The 24,129-nt window shown below is 47.9% G+C and overlaps 1 protein-coding gene across 1 annotated transcript; it reads right to left on the bottom strand.

Annotated features, from left to right (window-relative positions):
* Window positions 1–321: 321 nt before the first annotated feature.
* On the bottom strand, window positions 322–23,351 carry LOC307074468 (rho guanine nucleotide exchange factor 7-like). The gene is given in 22 exon segments (XM_079734630.1): window positions 322–1,632; window positions 2,684–2,738; window positions 3,174–3,270; window positions 5,536–5,625; window positions 6,242–6,335; window positions 7,050–7,127; window positions 7,129–7,311; window positions 8,827–8,963; window positions 9,428–9,506; window positions 9,845–9,931; window positions 10,839–10,985; window positions 11,191–11,250; window positions 11,719–11,857; window positions 12,103–12,225; window positions 12,989–13,084; window positions 13,371–13,465; window positions 14,495–14,583; window positions 16,612–16,816; window positions 17,775–17,902; window positions 18,367–18,451; window positions 21,985–22,068; window positions 23,080–23,351. Coding segments are annotated over 22 exon segments (2,442 nt in total). The 5' UTR covers window positions 23,248–23,351; the 3' UTR covers window positions 322–1,509.
* Window positions 23,352–24,129: the final 778 nt, after the last annotated feature.

Raw genomic sequence — 24,129 nt, 5'->3', positions numbered from 1 at the left:
AGCGGACGAGCAGCTCCGGCGGTGGGAGTTCAGCGGCAGCCCGGCAGCTCAGCTCCGGGAGTACAATCTCTTTGCTCTGGCGGGGGGGAGACGTGGAGACATGGAGGAGAAAGGGATTGTACTCCCGGAGCTGAGCTGCCGGACTGCCGCCGAGCTCCCCCTGTCGGACTGCCGCTGAAGCTTTGGCGGCAGTCCGACAGCTCAGCTCCCGGAGTACAATCCCTTTCTCCTCCATGTCACGGTTCAATATGGACTTCAGAGAGTCAAGGCCAAAGTTCCTTTCCCCCAATTCTTCTCAACCATGGCCGAGAAAACCCCCACTACGAGTCTTTACGTGTTGTGGAAGTACCAGAGATGTCAGACGCAGTCTTTGTGATTCATAATATCATCCGAGGCGCACATAGCTTTTGGCGTTGATATTAGATATAATATTATATAAATACCTATATATTATGTAATATTATTATTATTATATTATATTATATAGATATAGAGCTCCAGGAGTCTGCAAACGGCAACAATCCCTTCTTCTCCATGCTGTGGTTCAGTCTGACAGCTCATTGGTCAATGGGCAGCAGCTCATTTGCATTAAAGCTGCAGACACCAGAAACAGCGCATTCTGAAGGGACTGAAACACAGGGGAATAGCGGTAGGCAAGATTTTTTTCCTAAAAGCTATTTCCAGCAAACAGCTTCAAAAACATGTTTTCTGGAATTCATATACTATGTTTACTTGTTGGGAAAACACCATAATATGTCTCCTTTAAGTAAATTGAACGGGTAAAAAAGACACACTTACCTCCAGTGTAAGATGGAGGACTCCGAGGTGAACCACACTTTCGACGGGTTTGTGAGATTTAAAGGGAGTTAAAATGGCGGTGGCTAGGGAGCCTGGAATTCTTGTTCAAGTACAATTCATTTTGGCAACAAAAAGTTTTTGTTTGATTAACAGTAGTTCTTCATTCTGTTAAGGTACAGTCATATGTTGTATAATGTTGTAGATAAAAAAAAAAAGGAATAACACGTTTGGGGATGAAAGGAAAGAATCGGGGAGCGCAAGAAAGGTGTTTCAACCTGATTGGGAATGTGAAGATCCAAAAATGATTAAGAAAAAAAAGAAAAATTAAACAAAAAGTGTCAGTACTTTTAACGGCTTACTTAAGTGCAGGGGGAAGGGACTGAAGAATGGACGAAAGGAAAGTGTCATCATTCGCAAAACAGGAAGTGGACGAGACATCACGTCCCTGAGCCTATGTGGCATATCACAGCGTTTTGGTCGGTACTGTATGGCTTGTTTGGTCAGGTAATGGCTTCTGATCTATTTTTCCTTCATTTTGGTCCTTTAGTCGTCGTAGAACACCATTCAAAAGTTCAAAGCCGTCCTAGATTAGGAAACAAAGCAACGGTCAGAGTGCGGGCCTTTACGGTTCTAGATCCCTCACTCTGGATACCTTCTCTCTCTCTCTCTCCTTCTGCCTGCATGTCTCTGGCTCTCTCGCCCGCTCTTTGCTCAGAGGTTGGTCTCGTCCCAGGACGGGTCGTTGAGGTTCTTCAGCACCCGCCGCACCACCTGCTCCATCTCCTTCCTCGCCCTCTGCTCCTCCTCCAGCGTGCGATGCATCCTCCTGTTGTCCTGGTTGCATAGACAGAGAGAGAGAGAGAGAGAGAGAGAGAGAGAGAGAGAGAGAGAGAGAGAGACAGAGAGACAGAGAGAAGGAGAGCGAGAGAGAGAGAGAGAAGGAGAGAGAGAGAGAGAGAGAGAAGGAGAGAGAGAGAGAGAGAGAGAAGAGAGAAGGAGAGAGAGAGAGAAGGAGAGAGAGAGAGAGAGAGAGAAGGAGAGAGAGAGAGAGAGAGAGAAGAGAGAAGGAGAGAGAGAGAGAGAGAGAGAGAGGGGAGAGAGAGAGACAGAGAGACAGAGAGAGAGAAGAGAGAGAGAGACAGAGAGAGAGAAGGAGAGAGAGAGAGAGAGAGAGAAGGAGAGAGAGAGAGAGAGAGAGAAGGAGAGAGAGAGAGAGAGAGAGAAGAGAGAAGGAGAGAGAGAGAGACAGAGAGAGAGAAGGAGAGCGAGAGAGAGAGGAGAGAGAGAGAAGAGAGAGAGAGACAGAGAGAGAGAAGGAGAGAGAGAGAGAGAGAGAGAAGAGAGAGAGAGACAGAGAGAGAGAGAGAGAGAAGGAGAGAGAGAGAGAGAAGGAGAGAGAGAGAGAGAGAGAGAGAAGAGAGAGAAGGAGAGAGAGAGAGAGAGAAAGCGAGAGAGATTTACAAAGCGAGCGAAGGAAAAAAGAGCAATAAAGGAAGTGAACGGTGTACAAGCCAACTTTCTAGCTTTGCCCACAATCTTTTCCTCCAACCCTCACTCATTCATATGAGATCAGATGTTTTCAAACTGCTGGACTTGACCTTATATACGATCGACCAGCGAGGGTCAGCGCTCGGTAGCCAATTTAAATCGACTCCCTTTCACACTAAAACACGCTTTTAATACAGTTATGGCAAAGTAAATGATGCAGTGGGCCACAAGACAATAACACCCTCACTAGAGCCTAATTTTTCACGTAAGTCCAAACACAGGTGTCTCTCATTACACTCATTACACTCTCATTACACATAATTAGTGTAATGAGAGCCACCTGTGTTGTACGATGACACTGGCCAGCATTGTAGGCGAGGAGAAGCACTGGACTCACCTGTTTGAGGTCCTGGACTTCATCCCTCAGACCGTACACTGTATCCACCAGGCTTCTACAGGGGCAGGAAATAAACCCAATGACTCAGGTCACGTGGTCGGGAAATGGGATCAGGATCGACGGCGTAAAGGAGGGGTTTACACAGGGAATCTCAAACGCACACACGCGCGCGCACGCACACCATTACATTACATTTAGGGCATTTAGCAGACTCTTTTATCCAAAGCGACTTACAATCATTACATTTGTCGGAAGAAACAAACACACACACGCACAAACACACACCATTACATTACATTTAGGGCATTTAGCAGCCTCTTTTATCCAAAGCAACTTACAATAACTACATATGTCAGAACGCACACACACACACACACACACACACACACATACACAGACACACACAGAAACACACATGAAAATACACACACACACCGCCGTCAGCCCGAGTCCTCCATGACCCCCTGAACCCTCTGTGTCCCTAGCTCACCTCTCCTCCACCACGGTCTGGCCGTTGCTCCTCATCTCCTCCACGATGATCTTCTCCTCCTCAGGGAACAGCATGTGCACGTCCTTACGGCTGGAGTCTGAGGGCCAGTTACACGGCGCTTCAGTTCAAAAGCTATATGTCGTATGTCAGGGTTTCAGAAAACGTGTTAGATAAGGTGGTGGGGTTTGCCGTCAGACCGGGGGGGAGGATGTCTAATAATTATCTAATAATATTTAATTAATAAATAAGAAGCTTTTCAAAATAACACCTTGAATAAGAACTGAACTAAAGATTTTTATTATTTTATTCGATTTATTCTTTGGTGTTCGTAGTTAAGGCGGCAGGCCTGTGTTGTTTAGGTGGCCGACTAAGTACAGTGTGTTGGGTAACCCTGTATATAGTATAAGTACTAGTATGGTGTAGTAAACCCTGTATATAGTATAAGTACTAGTATGGAGTGATGTAGTAAACCCTGTATATAGTATAAGTACTAGTATGGAGTTATGTAGTAAACCCTGTATATAGTATAAGTACTAGTATGGAGTGATGTAGTAAACCCTGTATATAGTATAAGTACTAGTATGGAGTGATGCAGTAGACCCAACGCGGCACGGTGCACGCACATACAACGACAGGGGGAGTCATTCTGAGGAGAGTATGACGCCCAACATGGCCACTAGGAAGGACATTGACCCGTTTGTGACATCACAAGTGGGACAGGCCACTCCCACAAGATCAAGCCTCAGTCCACTCACACGATTTAGAAAAAAGGCCTTACGATGGGGAATGGGATATTTATGGCTGGCAGTAGAAGAGCGAAATAGCAATGTTTAAAATGGAACAGAAGAGATAAGACCAGATGAGACCAGAATTCAAGCATATCTGCAGGCTACATCAACAACCACTTGGGGTTCAACACACAAGGACTCACATACACATGACGAGCGATGCACGTCAGTGCCCTGACACATGGTTCGCAGGGTTAAGACGTTTTTTTTTGTGCGTTTTCTTTAGTTAATTTCTTACTTAATGTTTATGAAAAAAAAAATACTTTTTGTGACATCACAAACTGTTTTCTCCACATCCATGTGTGGGAATTAGGGGCCTTAAAACCATATCTGTGTTCAAACATATGTTGTAAGGGGACATATGTTCACTTTAGTTTTAATTTCGATTACATATCTGAAATGTGATGGGCAGAATTCCCATTGTTTAAAAGACCAACCCACTTGCCAAAAAGACTGATGACAAAGGGAGCTAGCATGTCCCTGTTAGGGAGGATTCCACTCCACTGGCCTGCGCGACTGGGAAGTCTTTGGGAATACCGCTAGCAGATCATAAGCAAACGTTGAATAAACCTCAAATAGGACAACAATAGCCATGATTAAGCAACACGCTCTTGAGACACACTACATGGCACACACACACATCGCGAGAGTGACGTGTTGAGCTAACAACAGTCTCTCCAACCCTCAGAAATCGGGCTAATTCTTGACCGTCGTTGCTAGCGACCTAGCTAGTTAGCGTCCCCGCTAGTTAGGGACCTAGCTAGTTAGCGACCTGGGTAGTAAGCGACCTAGATAGTGTGTGACCGGGCTAGTTAGCGTCCTAGCTAGTTAGCACCCTAGCTAGTTAGCGACCTAGCTCGCTAGCTGTCTTGGGGGAGAAGCGGGAGCAGGACTGCTACGGCGGTCGCTACGATGCCTTACGCTGCAGCGACATCATCCTGTAGCTAGGCGAGATCCAGACACTGTCATTTTCCGAGTCCTCTGATTGGTCAGCGCACGGCACCGCGCCCGTGACCGGGGCGGTGGCGGTGTCCACCGTCACGACGAGGTGGGCCTCGGCCAGCACGTGATTGTGCATGAGGTCGGTGCCCTGCCAGGCTTTGGTGCCGGATGGAGGGGGGCAAGGGGGAACGGGATGAACCAAATAAGGACGGGAGGAGGGGGGGGGTGTCGGGACAAACCATTTGCCGAAATGAGTTTGACGGGAAGATGTGGTAATAATACGGTACACAAATTATTAAAATGATGATTTTGGGAAGGGACCAAAACAAAACCAGTGAAGGAGGGATTCAACATCAACAAAAAGAATGGAAGGTAATTACACAAAACGATAGAGGACAATTACATAAAGGCATTCACGCAAAACACAAATGCACCACCAGGGGTCAGGAGGAGTGTGGAACAGGAGGAGAAATAAAAGAACAGGGAAGAGAGAGAACTGTTAGAAAACAGCAAACCAGTTAGTAGAGAGCCATATAGAAGTACACTCTGTGTGTGTGTGTGTGTGTGTGTGTGTGTGTGTGTGTGTGTGTGTGTGTGTGTGTGTGTGTGTGTGTGTGTGTGTGTGTCCTCACTGGAGTTGAGGGTCTGGCGGGTCCGGGCGCTGGTGCAGTAAGCCTCAATTACTTTCAGGATCTGGGCGTCCTCCTCCAGGGCTGCCATGCCTGGACGAGAGACAGAGAGAGAGAGAGAGAGAGAGAGAGAGAGAGAGAGAGAGCGAGAGAGAGAGAGGGAGAGGGAGAAAGAGAGAGAGAGAGAGAGAGGGAGACAGAGAGAGAGACAGAGAGAGAGAGAGAGAGAGAGAGAGAGAGAAAGACAGAGAGAAAGACAGAGTCAGAGACAATGACATACAGAGAAAGAGAGACAGAGAGAGAGAGAGACAGAGAGAGAGAGCGAGACAGAGAGGGGGAGAGAGAGAGAGAGAGAGAGAGAGAGAGAGAGAGAGAGAGAGGGAGAGAGAGAGAGAGAGAGAGAGAGAGAGAGAGCGAGGGAGAGCAGACATAATTAAAGTGATGGACAGCTGAACTAACGATGTAAACTATAACAACTATAGAACGAACTACAACACATCCCAGAGGGATGTATCACACTACACACTGACTCAATATCTTGTCAGGAAGATTTATTTAACATACATCTCAAAGTCCGTTAACAGACTCAGTCTAGTGGTCGACAGGTGAAAGGTAGAGTGTTAGCACTGGCCGCTACGCTACGTCGTTACGTTGCTACGCCACGTCGCTACGTTGCTACGCCACGTCGCAACGCGCCGTCGCTACGTACTCTTCCTGGTGGTGAAGTCCTCCTCCGAGGGCTTCCTCTCCGGTTTCCTCTTGGGCAGCAGCTTCTTCATGTTCTTAGGACTTTTACTCTGGTCCTGGAGAGAGACATAGAGAGAGAGAGAGAGAGAGAGAGAAAGAGAGACAGAGAGAGAGAGAGAGCCATACAGAGAGAGGGCGAGAGAGAGAGACAGAGAGAGAGAGAGAGACAGAGAGAGAGACAGAGAGAGAGAGAGAGACAGAGAGAGACAGAGAGAGCCAGAGAGAGTGAGAGAGACAGAGAGAGTAGGAGAGACAGAGAGAGAGTCATACAGAGAGAGGGCGAGAGAGAGACAGAGAGAGGGCGAGAGAGAGAGAGCGAGAGAGAGAGAGCAAGAGAGAGACAGACATAAAGAGAGAGTGAGAGAGAGACAGAGACAACGAGAAAGAGAGAGAGTCAGAGAGAGATAAAAAGACAGAGAGAGAGAAAGAGACAGAGACATAAAGAGAACGACAGAGAGAGAGAGAGTCAGAACAATAAATTATGCAGCTTCGATGAATCGTCATCACTTTCTTCCACCCTCGGTAAAAACACCAACATTTGTAACAATAACGCAAATGTTTGGGAGCTTTCCTCAATTTCTTGTCGTTATCGATAATAACCCTTTTTTCCGTGGCTACCTGTCACACGAGGAAAGCGAAAGGAAATGACTTTAACGACGTGGGAATTTACGCCTATTCTTTTGACGACGTCACACCGTTTACGGCACTTGACTGATTGGGAACATCTTCCGTCCGCGGAGCAGAATCGGAGCCCCCCAGCGCTGCGGTACCTCCTTGTAGCAGTGTGTGGCGGAGGGGCGCAGAGGCGGCGCGGGGCGCAGGCAGCTTTGGCTCCAAGGCCGGGGGGGGGGAGGGCGGCTCCAGGCTGCCCCAGGCCGAGCCCCCGCCGAGGGACCCGTAGGTGGGGTTGGAGGAGGGGGGCGCGTGGGGCAGGGTGTGGTAGCCTGTGGTGGTCCCGCCCCCGAAGCCGAAGGGACCGCCGCCGCCGGAGGACTCTGAGTGCCTGGAGGGGGTGGCTGGGTGGTGGGGTAGCTGTGAGGGGCGGGGGGGGGGAGATGGGATGGAGAGGACGAGAAGAGAGGTGGAGGAGAGGGGAGGAAGATGGAGGAGGGGGGGAGTAAAGTGGAGGAGAGGGGGGAGAGAGGTGGAGGAGAGGGGGGAGAGAGGTGGAGGAGAGGGGGGAGAGAGGTGGAGGAGAGGGGGGAGAGGTGGAGGAGAGGGGGAGAGAGGTGGAGGAGAGGGGGGAGAGAGGTGGAGGAGAGAGGGGAGAAACGTGGAGGAGAGGGGGGAGAGAGATGGAGGAGAGGGGGGAGAGAGGTGGAGGAGGGGGGAGAGAGGTGGAGGAGGGGGAGAGAGGTGGAGGAGAGGGGGGAGAGAGGTGGAGGAGAGGGGGGAGTAAAGTGGAGGAGAGGGGGGAGAGAGGTGGAGAAGAGGGGGGAGAGAGGTGGATGAGAGGGGGGAGAGAGGTGGAGGAGAGGGGGGAGAGAGGTGGAGAAGAGGGGGGAGAGAGGTGGATGAGAGGGGGGAGAGAGGTGGAGGAGAGGGGGGAGAGAGGTGGAGGAGGGGGGAGAGAGGTGGAGAAGAGGGGGGAGAGAGGTGGAGGAGAGGGGGGAGAGAGGTGGAGGGGAGGGGGGAGAGAGGTGGAGGAGAGGGGGGAGAGAGGTGGAGGAGGGGGGAGAGAGGTGGAGGAGAGGGGGGAGAGAGGTGGAGGAGAGGGGGAGAGAGGTGGAGGAGGGGGGGAGTAAAGTGGAGGAGAGGGGGGAGAGAGGTGGAGGAGGGGGGAGAGAGGTGGAGAAGAGGGGGGAGAGAGGTGGAGGAGAGGGGGGAGAGAGGTGGAGGAGGGGGGAGAGAGGTGGAGAAGAGGGGGGAGAGAGGTGGATGAGAGGGGGGAGAGAGGTGGATGAGAGGGGGAGAGAGGTGGAGAAGAGGGGGGAGAGAGGTGGAGGAGAGAGGGGAGAGAGGTGGAGGAGGGGGGAGAGAGGTGGAGAAGAGGGGGGAGAGAGGTGGAGGAGAGAGGGGAGAACGTGGAGGAGAGGGGGGAGAGAGGTGGAGAAGAGGGGGGAGAGAGGTGGAGGAGAGGGGGAGAGAGGTGGAGGAGGGGGGGAGTAAAGTGGAGGAGAGGGGGGAGTAAAGTGGGGGAGAGAGGTGGAGGAGAGGGGGGAGAGAGGTGGAGGAGGGGGGGAGTAAAGTGGAGGAGAGGGGGGAGAGAGGTGGAGGAGAGGGGGGAGAGAGGTGGAGGAGAGAGGGGAGAAACGTGGAGGAGAGGGGGGAGAGAGGTGGAGGAGAGGGGGGAGAGAGGTGGAGGAGGGAGGAGAGAGGTGGAGGAGAGGGGGGAGAGAGGTGGAGAAGAGGGGGGAGAGAGGTGGAGGAGGGGGGAGAGAGGTGGAGGAGGGGGGAGAGAGGTGGAGGATAGGGGGGAGAGAGGTGAAGGAGAGGGGGGAGAGAGGTGGAGGAGAGAGGTGGAAACATATTGATCACGGTTTCGGTTCCAATCAGTAACTTACATGAATTCTAAAAGGAACTGCCATATACGGGCGTGTGCCTTACCGTGTGAGTGGCGGGCGGCTGGGCCGGCGTGTGCGCGTGTGCCGAGGGCGTGTGTGTGTGTTTGGTGAGCAGGTCCAGCCACTCCTGGAGCTCCTCCTTGCTGTTACAGGTCACCTGCATCCTATCACAATGGCTGCCTGCACACACACACACACACACACACACACACACACACACACACACACACACACACACAAACACAGAGTTACACACATACACAAAAGATGCGCTGACACTCAGAGGGATGAACAAGCACACAAACACACGCACAAACACATACACACACACACAAACGCACATGCACGCAGGCTTGCACTCATGCAGGCAAACACACACACATATACACACACACGCGCGGTAAAGGTTTTCCACTACTAAATGGAAGCAACCAATAAATAATAAGCATTAATACATTGAATATATTTGACAATCATGATACTCCCATTCTATATGGACGTTCAAAACTACGATATCCAACCCACTCACACACTTGGAATTATCCACATGTAAGCGATGGATATTTAAAGGCGGGGCCTTACGTGGATGGACACAAGGCTGAATGGCGAAACTATGACAACGCCATGGCTACACGTTTCCTCACCGGATATTTCAAAAGCGTTCCTGATGTTGTCTCCGTCTTCCATCCGGGAGATAAGCATTCCGGACAGCGGGATTCTCCCCTTGGGATGTGAAGCACACAGTCAAGACAGGTTCCATCCCTTTCTGCCGCCAGCTCGCATCAGGATGAAGAACTCCTCAAGGGAGTTTTTCATTATTCATTTGATCATTTATTCATTAGTTTGTATTTCTTTTTCTTTTTCAAAAGCGTTTTGCTTCGCCTTTTTTTAACATCAACTGTTAACCTGTTCTTAATTTATAAACTGTTTAAAGCCTATTCAACATAGAGTGTTTGCCTATTCTTAACTGATTCACAATTAAAAGCCTATTTAACGTCCAGTGTTAAACTATACCTTTCTCCTTGTGTGGAAAGAAATTGATTGCGGGGGTGTGTGTGTACCTGGTAGATGAACCCACTCATCCTGGGGCTAGGGGAGAGTATGAGCAGAGTGTGAGCGAAGAGAAGGAGGTAGCGCTCTTTCCTTTCCTGAAAAACACACATACACACACAAACACACACACCAAACAAGACTGATAAATGTGCATGTTCAAGAAGTAATCCTCCCATAGAGATGATTATTGAGTTGGTTGGTTCCAGTTTCCGATTGCTAAACGTAGAGCGGACCGAAGGGTCCAACGGCGTCATGACGGAACGAGAGTTATCATTAAAACAATGATTTCATGATGCTTATGTCAATAGGAATGACGTAATGATGCTCTTCAGCAGTGATGACATCATGATGCTTGTCACCATAGCGATGATGTCATGATGTTTGTCACCATAGCGATGACGTCATGATGCTTGTCACCATAGTAATGACGTCATGATGCTTGTCGCCATAGCGATGACGTCATGATGCTTATCGCGATAGGAATGACATCATGATGCTTATCGCGAAAGTGATGACGTCATGATGCTTATCGCTATAGTGATGACGTTGTGATGCTTATTACCACAGCGCTGATGTTATGATGCTCATCACCAAAGCGATGACGTCATGATGCTTGTCACCATAGCGATGACGTCATGATGCTTATCGCTATAGTGATGACGTCATGATGCTTATTGCTATAGTCATGACGTCATGATGCTTATCGTGAAAGTGATGACGTCATGATGCTTGTCACCATAGTGATGACGTCATGATGCTTATCACCATAGCAATGACGTCATGATGCTTATCGCTATAGTCATGACGTCATGATGCTTATCACCATATCAATGACGTCATGATGCTTATCACCATAGCGCTGATTTTGATGCTCATCACCATAGCGCTGACGTCATGACGCTTATCGCCATAGCGATGACGTCATGATGCATATCACCATAGCGATGACGTCATGATGCTCATCACCATAGTGATTTGAGAGCTGTGCGGTGTTCTGATTACCAGGCAGCCCTGAGTGAAGACGCCGGTCTGGACCATGTGGAGGACCGGGCCAAGGGTTCTGATGTCATCGCCCTCCCAGTTCCTGATTGGCTCTGTGAGGATCTGCAGCTCCAGCTCCTTCCTCTTCCTCACCTCCAGGCACTGAGACTAGAGACACACACACACACATAGATATAGCTATTCAATATCATCCTATATTATAAACATGTGACATGCCCCCAACATACATATGTGTCTGATAGTGTGTTCGCTTGTGTGCGAGTGATGGTGTGCGTGTCTCTGTCTGTGACTGTGAGGGTGTTACTTAACGTGCAATAGTGCATTGTGTGTGTTTGTGTGCGTGTGTTTTTACCGCGAGCAGTTTGAAGGCCGTCATGCAGGTGTGGAGGTCCGCTCGGTCAGGGTGGTGGTCCTAGAGACAGAGAGAAAGACAGAAAAAGCATAATTCAAAGTCTGTCTTTTGTATTTTGCTTTGTATAATTTTTCTTCATTCATATATTTATTTTTGCTTGGTTTTAAACCTGCTGCTGCAATGTAAAAGTTTATTTCCTTTAACAATAAATTTCTCTGCATTTGAATTTGAGAGAGACAAAGACATACAGAGACAGAGAGAGAGAAATACAGCTAGAGAAATAGAGTCAGAGAGTCAGTGGCATACAGACAGACAGACAGACAGACAGACAGACAGACAGACAGACAGACAGACAGACAGACAGAGAGAGAGAGAGAGAAAGAGCGAAAGACAGAATCAGAGACAGTGACATACAGAGAAAGAGAGACAGTAACATACAGAGACATAGACAGAGACAGAGAGAGAGAGAGAGAGAGAGAGAGAGAGACACAGGGAGAGAGAGAGATAGAAAGCGGGGAGGCTCCAGACCTCCATGTGTCGGTCCAGCTCCTTCAGCAGGGTGGGGTAGCGGTCCAGCCGGGTGAAGGCCTTGCTCAGCCCTGTGGTCAGGGTCAGGATCCCAGGCACACAGGCCCCTTTGGACTCCATGTAGGCCCCAAGCTCCTCACTGACAAACACACACACCCAAACACACACACACACACACACACACACACACACACACACACACACACACAGTCACACACAGTCACATTTATAATCATCGCCCCCAAAACACACACTCTTAGATATTCACATATGCAGTCCCACATACACGCGTCATATATACACACATGGTTGCAACAATGGCACTTTATTTACACACACACACACACACACACACACACACACACACACACACGTGGCTGGTACCTGTGCTGTGTGAGGACGTTGACGGCGGAGGGGTGGTTGGAGCAGTAGGCCATGTACAGCGTCTTCATCTGGGACATCAGACCCAGGAAGAACCCCCCCACACGCTGCTGGGACTCAGGCAGCCTGAACACACACACACACACACAAACACAAACACACATTTATAACACAGACACAATCCATGCACACGTACACACACATACACACAAACACATGTAACCGCCAAACACAGAATGCCTTTAGCTAACCAAAGCCTAAACATGTTGTGTGCATTGAACACAAGCCTCTTGCGGTGAAACAGTGGGATACTCCTCAGCTCCGCCACTAGGTGGCACTGCTTCCACCTTGGACGATCGAGAGCGCCTTCGCATGAAAACAATGGAACCGCGACATTTCCCCCAGACTTATCTGCTGCATCCAGGTCTGTTTTTCTAAGGTGTGACCAGGGGCGTAGCCAGGACATTACTACGGTGGTGGCCAGCTCGGGCCAGTCTTATAATTGGGGTGGCACTTGATTGTCAACGGGGGGGGGAGGGACTATTTTGAGTGCAGTATTTATTCATATAACACTTTGAATAAGAATAATAAGTCAAAGTTAGATCAAACTAATAGTGCATATATTTCAGCTTTCGGGGGGGGGGGGGGGGGGGGGGCAGGGTTTTTGTTTGCCAAGTCGTCCTAAGAGGTTTTAAACTAGCACCCTTTGCTGATGTTAATCTAACATGCAATGGATGCCAGACAAACAAAGGAACAACATTAACCAAAGGTATTCACACATTTTTGTTATCAAATAAATTAAATAGGGAGTTTTTTTTAATGACTCAGTACAAGAAAGATAGCAAAACACATATGGAGAGTGGACAAATAAACGTAGGGGTGCACTGACTTGGTACGTTCCTCTAGGGACTGAACCAACATCTGCTGGAAGGTGGAGATCTCCTCCAAGTTCCCCTGGATGAGAGCGATGTCTGGGCTACACAATCTGGAGAGGAGAAGAGGAGAGAGAAGAGTGGAGAGGGAAGTAGGAAAGAGAGGAGAGGAGAGGAGTGGAGAGGAGAGGAGAGGAGAGAAGGGAGCAGAGAGGAGAGGAGAGGAGAGCAGAGGAGAGAAAGAAGTACAGGAAAAAAGACAAGACACCGAAATAGATGAGAGGAAGATTAATGGAGAACGTATCACTAATTTAGCACAACTCTATCCATCTTTCCCTTCCAGACACACACACACACACACACACACACACACACACACACACACACACACACACATACTTCTCTGTGGCGTGAAGAGAGCGCAGGTAGGAGACGAGAAGACTCTGGAGCTCTCTGGAATATTCACTCTCCGTCTCCAGGATGTTCTGCAGGACCTAAGGACCCACCATGACACACACACACACACACACGCACACACACACACTGTGACTGTACATCCCGTGTATGCGTTTTTGTGTGTGTGTGTGTGTGTGTGTGTGTGTGTGTGTGTGTGTGCGTGTCAGCTTGTTGCATTATTCAAGTGCACAATATTCCTTGCTCTTTCTCCCCCCCCACACACACACATAGACACACACATATATGAACACACCCTCAGCCAGCCAGCAGAAACTAGTGGAGCGCAAAAAACAACCTACATTGCACACACGTGCAAAGACACACACATGTACGGACATACACATACCGATACCCCCAAACGCCCACTTAGAAGCTAGTTTAGAAAGGTCATAGCAGTAATAACATGACTGTACAAATAGCATCCATAATGAAGACATCTGCCTAATGATACACACACACACACACACACACACACACACACACACACACACACACACACACACACACACACACACACCATGATTGTGTGTTGTCATTGCTTAAGCTGTCTGTTGGGGGGCGTTCATTCTAGATTGCTAGACGTGAGTCACCACTCAGGGGCGGGGCTAACCGTCAGAGGAACAGCAGTAGGCCGGAGCGATCTGTCACTAATTGCAGACACGCCCACTCCACCCCCAGCTTGACTCAAACCAACAAAACGAGCAATGCACTAAGGGATTGGCAACGTTTGGCCACGCAGCATTAGAGAACGGCGTGGTTATCACCATGGTAATGGCACAAGCCAAACGAGCAAACTTTGTGCTGTTCTTTTTTATAAGAAGTATCGTCGTTGGGTAAGTGCATTATAATGAGCGATGCTTTGTAAGAAACAGCGACACACCGTTGTGTTGCACTATGAGTGTCCGAGATGCTTAAACAGAACTCTCTCTAGGAAGCGGACTTAAAAAAAAACTCCTGAAATGGAGCTCCACACACACACACACACACACCACACACACACACACACACACACACACACACACACACGCACACACACACACACACAGGTTAATGTGTGAGATGCTCACCACATTGTAGTAGGTCTTGTTGACGATGGTGGTGTCAAAGCCTTTCGGGGGGCTCTTCAGGGTGCCAGACCTTGGAGACAGCAGCTTCTCTGTTGGAGGGGAAGAGAGGGGGAGAGGGGGAGAGGGGGAGAAGGGGAGAGGGAGAGAGGGGGAGAGGGAGAGAGGGGGAGAGGGAGAGCGAGGGGAAAGGGGGAGAGAGGGAGCGAGAGGGGGACAGGAGGCGAGGAAGAGGGAGGGAAATGGGGAGTGGGAGAGAGAGAGGGGGAGAGGGAGAAAGGAGAGGAAGAGAGAGAGAGATGGGTCGTGTTAATATGAAATAGCCACTGGCTGTTGATTGGCTGCTAGTCTCTCTCCACAGCATCCGTATCTGAATCAGCCCGATCTGGAAACTCCAGAATAAAAGGGTGTTTAGATAATAGGCGTGTAGTCACTATAACAGGGTCCTTCTCTTTCTGACGTATTCTCTTTCGGTGTATTTTGTTTTGTATGTAGCATACCTAAAAGTAGCTTTGGATAAAAGCTTCTGCTAAATGTAAATCTTAAAATACATATCTATGTTTTTACCATGCTATAAACGCCCCACGTCTCTACAACGTATGGCCAGTCCTTTGCCCTCCTAGAACAGCCTTGTTTCCAAAGGGCTCCCTCTCCTAGCGCTGCTAGCCCAGGGCCAGGAAGCCTAGAACCTGTGGAACGTCCTGTCTTTGTCTCCTCAAAGTGCTTCCTTCCTCCCCTCAAATAAATAAAGAATGAAAATGAAACGACAGACGGAGCGCACGGTGAAGGAGAGCAGGCCGTTTTGAAACAGGAGGAGGGGCGTTTTGAATCAGTTCTGTGTCAGTCCTGATTGACATACAACATGGGCTGTATTCATGGACTCAATAACAGGACGCCTCGGAGGGCTTTCTTCGGCCACTCGCACTTCCTGCTCTCCATCCCTCCTCCAAATCTGTTCTTTGGAATGGGAGACTACACGACACGGATCACCATGACAACCGGTGGAACCAGTGGTCGCCGGAAGAGAGAGGGAAAGCATGGCGTTTGGGTTGTGTAAGCCTTTAAGATTTAGGAATCCCTCACTTGTCCCAAAGAGGTAAAAAGAGTCGGCAAATGACTGTACATCAAGATAAGCTCTCTGATAATCCTCTGGTATTCTCCCAATTGCTTTCCTCTACTTCTGCTGCAACACCCACATTAATAAAGTACATCCGATGTGATAAAAACAAAATTTTGCACTTCTTCTAGAAATACTAGGTGTTGACTTGAAAAACTGTTCGGAGCAGCAACGCTCGCTTGGTATCACAAGGACAAAACAACACACGACCAAACCAAACCAAATAACACTAAATCAATGCCACAACTGTACGAAGCACACTTAAAAGGTGAACTATTACACCACCAGGTTTGAGTGTGATTAGCCGTTACAAGCCATTTTGAAGATCTGCCACTTCTGACATCACAAGAGGGCGTGTCCACCTAGATGTGTGCTGGATAGATCAGTCTACCAGCCTACCCACTGGATTGTAGCAAACGTTGCTCATCTAGCCGTCATACATGTAGTTGGACACGCCCACTTGTGATGTCAGAAGAGGCAGATTTTCAAAACAGCTTGTAATGGCGAATCACACTCACACCTGGTGATGTAATATGTCACCCTTAAGATGCAGTAGGTAAGATTGAAGAATTATCATTTGAGTGTAATTTGTTAGAAAGGGCAAAACCATCTGACAGCCATTAGTGAATGAAACGCTCTGTGAGAATATCTGTTTTTAGTTGACTGCGGCTGCTTCTGTAGGAGACCATTTTGATTTAGGAACGCTCCCAGCTCATTTCTGACCAATCAGGGCCACTCTTTCCTGATTGGTTGGAGAATCAAGCCTGCCTGTCAATCACAGGTACATGAATGCCACACAATGGAGGAGAAACGTAGGGAGAGATGGAGCAGTGGGGGTGGGCACGTTTTTGTTTGGTTATTTCGTTTGAAAACCTTGTTCTTGTTCTGTCTTTAAAGCTCTCAAATCCCAACAGACAGCAGCTTTAATACTGCAGGGCCTCAAACACACACACACACAATGAAAAACACAGAAAAAATAGTCAACAAAATAGGCCACACCCACCGCTGCCTTTGACCTCCCGCACGTAGTTGTTAGGAAACCACCCAGTCCGGCCCCCGAGGGCCCCCTCCCACCAGCCCCCCTCCTCCTGCCGCAGGACGGTAATGAGGTCCCCCTTGGAGAAGGACAGCTCGTCCTCATTGGTCTGCTGGAAGGGGAAGCGGGCCTTCACTAGCGTCTGGCCACACCCACTGCCCTCTGACATGTCCTGGGAGCGAGAGACAAAGAGAGAGGGGGGGGGGGGGGGGAGAGAGAGAGAGAGAGTGAGCGAGAGTGGGGGGGGGAGAGAGAGAGAGTGGGGGGAGAGAGAGAGAGAGAGAGAGAGAAAGAGAGAGAGAGTGGGGAGGGAGAGATACAGTGGGGGGAGTGAGAGAGAGAGTTGGTAGAGAGAGAGTGGAGAAGGGGAGTAAACTTATACATTAATTCCTACATTTATTCCTGTTTATTTCCCTGCTTTGGCAACACAGTAAAAAAAAACAATAAAGCTTTATTAAATTGAATCCAAGAGGGAGTGTGTGAGAGTGAGGGAGTGAGTGGTTGAGCAAGCGAGAGAATGTGGGGCAGACCGGCAGAGATGGAGACATTATTTACAGATGGACAGATATAGATTCACAGTAGGCTTCTAAACAGACATCTGTGGCAAGGGCTTCAGCATGGAAACAGGCCTGACGTCTCACTCACTTACACACTGCTATAAAACATGCATATTGAGGTGGATGTATTGCATATTGCAACGGATTGAAAGCTTCGTCGCTACGTCCCCTAAGCATGAGGAAGTGAATGGGTGTTGGACAAAATGAAACAATCACACTATCGAAATCATGCTAAACAGTGGTTTGCTTCTTCTAAATCTCTTTTGATAATTGGCAGAGGTGGGAACCTTTCACACACACTGATTGACGTTTATTTATTATTAACGCATCAGTCAATGAGATGCTTACCTAACACTGATACAGACACATCACACACGGGTTATAGAACACTGAATAAACACATAACACCATGATACGACCCGCACCATCCAACTAACCCAAACCTCCACTAACCATTATACCAAGACGAGTCTGGGATCTAACAGTCCTACTGTGATTCAGCAGGAACTCTCCCCACCAGAGTACAGTCCTGGAATGGCCCACCCCTAGATGGTCTTATCGTGGTTTACCCACCAGGCTGCGGTACTGCGGCTGCAGCAGCTTGGAGGACTGGCACTGGGTGCTCAAGGACTCGAAGGACTTGATCCGCGATGAGGAGACGGGGTGGCGCACGCACACTCCGTCCTCCACCGGACCCCTTTCTGCTCGGGCGCGCCACAACAGGGCGGGGTTAGAGAATAGCAGGGGAGCGCCATGCAGGGTAGGATTATCCCACTATAGGTGGTTAACACAGGCGTTGTTCATCGGTTCATGCTGTGTGTTGCCGTTGTCGGCATTGAGGAGGAGAGTATGTCTGGTCATTTACGATCGTGACATGATGCTTGAAAATATTGAGGTTTTTATTGAGGTCTTCCATGTCTTAAATATACAATTATCCTTTTCTTTATTATTACATTATCATCATCATCATCATCATCATCATCATCATCATGTAATGAACCTCAGTTGAACTCCTGAACGGATATCAGAAGGTATCAGCCTGAAGCCCAAAGCAAACGGCTGTGTCCGAGCAACACAAAATAATGTATTTGAATATTAGAGCCAAAATGGAGTCCTACATGAAGCGAGAGTGAAAGATGTACGAGGGAAAGTAGAATGGCGCTACCTTCGGTAGCTTTGTTGAGGGCCACCAGGCAGGTGAGAACCCTGGAAATGTCCTGGCCCTGCAGGAGATCGCTGACCTCAAAGGGCTGTGGACAGCGAGAGAGAGAGAGAGAGAGAGAGAAAGAGAGAGAGAGAGAAACAGAGACACAGACAGAGAGAGAGAGAGAGAGAGAGAGAAAGAGAGAGAGAGAGGGGGGGGGGGAGAGAGAGACAGAGGGAGAAACAGACACACAGAGAGAGAGAGAGAGAGAGGGAGAGAGAGACAGAGGGAGAAACAGAGACACAGACACAGAGAGAGAGAGAGACACAGACACAGACAGAGAGAGAGAGAGAGAGAGAGAGGGGGGGGGAGAGAGAGAGACAGAGGGAGAAACAGAGACACAGACACAGAGAGAGAGAGAGAGAGAGAGAGAGAGAGAGAGAGACAGGAGATTCGGTTGGGTTTATTTCTGCATTCTCCGATGCTTGCAATGTTTTACAGAATATACAGAGAGATAAACACAATACTTTTTAACTTATGAGCTGCTGCAAATTGTGAGCAGCAGCTCCATTATCTCAATGTACGTCACCAGGTACAGTACCAAGAGATAATAATATACCTTTTGGTCTTGAATGTTTTTGTGAGAAGTCTATACGAGTAGGTGAAACAAGAGCATTGCAAGAACCAAGATAATGTTATTCATTACGTTTTTAAAAATACATGTGGCAAAACGTCTATGCAACAGTGAAAAGCAGTGTGTTATCAAATCTATGCCATTGGTTTCTGATTTGCAAAGAATAATAACAAAATGGCATATCGTTCAATATGTACAAAGGCCCAACCTTTCAGACCTTACTTGAAAGACACCTGAAGGAATATACTATACCAGTGTATTATACCAGTGTACTACTATACCAGTGTACTATACCAGTGTATTATACCAGTGTACTACTATACCAGTGTACTATACCAGTGTACTATACCAGTGTCCTATACCAGTGTACTATACAAGTGTCCTATACCAGTGTACTATACCAGTGTCCTATACCAGTGTCCTATACCAGTGTCCTATACCAGTGTATTATACAAGTGTCCTATACCAGTGTCCTATACCAGTGTACTATACCAGTGTCCTATACCAGTGTCCTATACCAGTGTACGATACCGATGTACTATACCAGTGTCCTATACCAGTGTACGATACCGATGTACTATACCAGTTTACTATACCAGTGTACGATGCCAGTAGTAAATTAACTATCAATGTTACCCTCTTCCTTTCCCCAGCCACCGAGGCTGATCCACTATCCGTCTCAACACCCAAAACACTTCCTGCCCCCTCGGTCTGCCAGGGATTACTCCGGATTACTGTGATCTGCATAGCGCTAATGGACACACACACACACACACACACACACTTCCAAGACCAAATATTTTATGTAGCTGAGCACACATGCAGTTTTAAAGCCAATTTGGTAATAGGCACAAAAGTCAAAAGAGGCCTACTAATTAATTTTATGAGCTACTCATGTACAAAGAGCAGAATTATTAGAATTGTGCTTTTTCATGGTGCTTCACTGCGGTCAGTATCCCCTGACCAGATTTACAAAACCAAGTGTTCTTCATAGACAATGCATTCAAGGTCCCAGTTTGTCAGTCTTTTGTCCTGGGTGTGAACTTCAAAAAGAGTAACCACACGTATGCAACACAATCTGTCCGGTAAACAACATAAGGCATCTGGACTAATCTATGATAGATGGGAATTACGAGTTAGTATGTGCGTAGTGTACGGTATAACTTTTACTGACCAGTAACGTTATAACAGTAACAGCCCGCCCACGTGGTGCCTTTGTATCTAATTTATTTCCTTTTCCTTCCCCCGAAAGAAAACACATATTCAGATATTTTTTAAATGCAGAGCTTTATAAAAATAAAAAAATACTCAAAAACGGACAAATGCTTTGTTATTTCACTGCATACATACCGGGCCCATCTATGTATGACACGACGGCACTTTAGCTAATTGCTAAGAGAGCTGGGGCCCTGCTGTCGCTGTAAGAGGCCCCGTAAATCAAGCTATCCAAACTCAAACGCCTGTTTCAGGAGGAGGGAAAATCCAGGGCCAACTGACAGTTTAAATTAAATCATTACCACTGCTGCCTCCCTACCTCTTAGAGCCCTTCTCCACCCCTTCCCCTAACGAAGGCCAACCCATCCATCCCTCTTCCTAAATTCTTCGCCTGACTTTGCATTCGTGGGGCTGATTCGGCCCAATATTTAGCTAACTCAACTTGTTAGCTATCTCAAGGAATCATTCAGCCCAAAATGTTGGCTATCTTAAGGAGTAGAGTAGCTCAAGGTGTAGGCTAGCTCAATGTGTATGCTATCTCAAGGTGTAGGTTACCTTAAGCTGTAGGCTAGCTCAAGGTTTAGTCCAGCTCAAGGTGTAGGCTAGCTCTAAGTGTAGGCTATCTGAAGGTGTAGGCTAGCTCAAGGTGTAGGCTAGCGCTAGGTGTAGGCTATCTGAAGTTGTAGGCTAGCTCAAGGTGTAGGCTATCTGAAGGTGTAGGCTAGCTCAAGGTTTTCTTCCTTTCTGTCTTTCAAAGTGGAAGTTGTAATAACTGGTTTACCACCAGAGACTGCACTGTTCTTTATATTCTATTTCTTTGTTAAATGGTTTTCTACTTCACCAGGTTCGACGTTGATAAGCCATGCAAACAAACTTAGCAAAATCGACCCGTTTGTGACATCACAAGTGGGAGTGTCCACCCAGGTGCATGACGGATAGATCAGCCCACTTGGTAGACTGGTATGTTGATCTAACCTTTATCAGAAATCATATTAATCAGAAATTGCGATCGCCACTCTCATGTGTGATGTCACACACTAGTTAATTGATCTGTCTGTCTGTCTGTCTGTCTGTCTGTCTGTCTGTCTGTCTGTCTGTCTGTCTGTGTGTGTGTGTGTTTGCGTGCGTGCGTGCGTGCGTGCGTCTGTGTGTCTCTGTGTCGGTGTCAAAGCATGGCAGAAGTCAGAACACACACTCACACTGCACACAGGGCAGGGGGGGTGTTCTGTTACATTGAATGCAACAGGTCACAAAGTACACACAACCAGCGGCTCCATAATCATAAATAGTGTGGTGGCGCAATCTGTTGCTACAACGCCAGGCACCAACAATCACTGTTTCAAATCTCTGTTGCTATAACTACTGATTAAATAGAAGTAATCCGGGCAAGGACGCCTGTGCTGGGAGTCATGAGAAGACACACAAAATTCCCAACAGACCCAAAAGAAAAGGATAACTAAAGTATGCGGTTCATTTCAGCCATCGCCTAATATTGTCATTATGATATTTCCCCTTGAATACTTGAACCGATCATCTACATAATAAGCTTCTGCACATGACGTCCAATCCCTAATATATCAATGTTTTTGTTCACAAGGCACTCACACTGAGAACTCGTGCACTATCGGTTTTAACTATGAGCCACACACAGTTACAGTAGGCTAAGCAAACGCAAAGTCGGAGGGCGCAGAAAGATTGACAGAAAATACCGAATTCGGTAATCTCCCTATACTCTGAACGCATGGGGGGGGGGGGGGGGGGTTCCTCATGGGGCTGTTGTCGAGACTCACCTCCACGGAGAAGACGCTGCAGCCCTGCAGGAACTCGCTGATGTTACTCTGGCACTCGCTGTCCGCTCGCGGGTCAGGGAACACCTGCACAGGTAGGGAGGGATCTGTGACACGAGACCCTCTCTTTGATTATGTGATCCCCGCACACCTTCAACAGATCCGAATCGAACACCTCGGTTTACTAACAACGATTTCCATTAAGGTACGGTGCGGGTTTAGAGCTGTCATGGTTATTAAATAATACTAAAGCGCTTTTGCACTTGCTCCGCGGCGGTCTGCTCGTTCGCAAATCGGATTAGAATAAGGAGGAGGAAGTGACGTTGGTTCCTCGTAGCACACACACGCGCGCGCGCGCGCGCGCGTGTGTGTGTGTGTGTGTGCGTTTGAAAGACCGACAAATAAAGAGAGCAATGGGGAACAGTAGCCTATCACAGAGCTGCACTGTAATTAGCCCATTATAGACAAAATATATAGCCTATATATAAATATATGTAGGCCTATTTCCTCACTAACTAAAAGTAAACATAACGCTCCGTTTTCTCCGGTAGAATGCTTGATGGCGGTGATAACCAGGCCTATAGATTAAATGTCGTTTTTATCATTTTATAGATAAAATAGCCAAGATGTCTTCTGCTCGCGGACACTGGTATTACTTGTACGCGCACACATAGCGGACCGGACAATCACGCACGCGCACACTATAGACCGCTTCACGCACACAATTGACCGCTTCGCACACTAGTGGACTGGGACCGGATATCCCATGTTGGCTCATCTATAAACCCCTAATTTTATGCTTTGCTATTAAAGTCTGAATATTATGTAAATCATTCGACACAATTAGATAGCCTTAACGATAAAACAGGATAATACAAATATACAGGATATGTATATTTACATTTTCTGAAAACATGTTGCTTTTGTCTATATTCAACAAGGACGCGCTATGTAGGCTATATTATGTGCATTTTAAACAGATACGGCCCATGTTATTTCCCGTTTTTTACACACAAACACACAAACACACACACACACACACACGCACACACACACCCGTGTCCGGAGTGGATCAGTCCTAAGTACCACTTTGCTTACTTTGCCCAGCACCGTCCCGGGTCGCAACCGCTCCAGCAGTCTACACAGCACCACTCCATCCCGCAGGGAAGACTGGAGAAAGCTCTCCGGATCCGAGATCCGCTTCTTGGGTGAATCCAGGACCCCCAGCGTGATGAGCCACGTTACCGTCTGCTCGGCCGAATTCATGTCTGCGTCCGTATGGTGGAGACTAGGGGGTGAAGCATGAGGTTTTGGTGTGTCTATTTACACCAGATACATATGGGTATTCCCCTCACCAACCTCTTCTCTGAGATCTCTGAAAAACGGCCATCGAGTCGCCACTGAGCCCTCTCTCTCTCTCTCTCTCTCTCTCTCTCTCTCTCTCTCTCTCTCTCTCTCTCTCTCTCTCTCTCTCTCTCTCCCCCCTCCACCCCATGCCCGCCTATTTCCCCTCAAGCCGCCGAGCCGTAAAGTCATCTAGCCAATGATGACATCATATCGTGGACTACTGTGCTATAATAAAATATACGTTTTCAAACATCTACTGCCCATTCTTCTTAGCAACGGTTTGTGAATAATTAAAAAGGATTCAAGGATTTAACATTAAATCAAATACGCCTCAATATATAGAATATGGTAGCCTATACAAGAAGAGAGGACGTCATATAACAATTGAAGGACATTCAATTAGTAAATCAATGTGGAGCGAATAAAACTGAGTGAATATAAATATCTTGAACTGTAGCGCCCCCTTCCGGATAATATTTGGTTATAATGGCTCATCAGCGCCTATATACAGAGCAAGTCCTTGCGACTGCGAATAAATGCGTGTTATATTAACACGTGTTCTTTCTATCAATCTAAATGCATTAACAAGCAGGAAGGCTGATAGGCAGATAGGGACAGAGAGCTTGATAGCTAGTTAGGTACGTTGCTATGTTGTTTGTTTCCCGTTATGTTGTTGTGGTAGTACTGTACTGATGACCTTTTCTGTGATACAGTGGATGCTTGGACGGCAGCTGAGGTGGATGGACTGTCTTGCGTGTTTTTGCAGGACGTCAGGTGTAGATCCATAGCCGACTTCCTTAT

Source organism: Pollachius pollachius (assembly GCF_949987615.1).
Source record: "Pollachius pollachius genome assembly, chromosome: 4".
Taxonomy (NCBI): Eukaryota; Metazoa; Chordata; class Actinopteri; order Gadiformes; family Gadidae; genus Pollachius; species Pollachius pollachius.
Note: the sequence above shows the minus strand (reverse complement) of the source record. Positions and strands in the feature narration are given on the sequence as shown.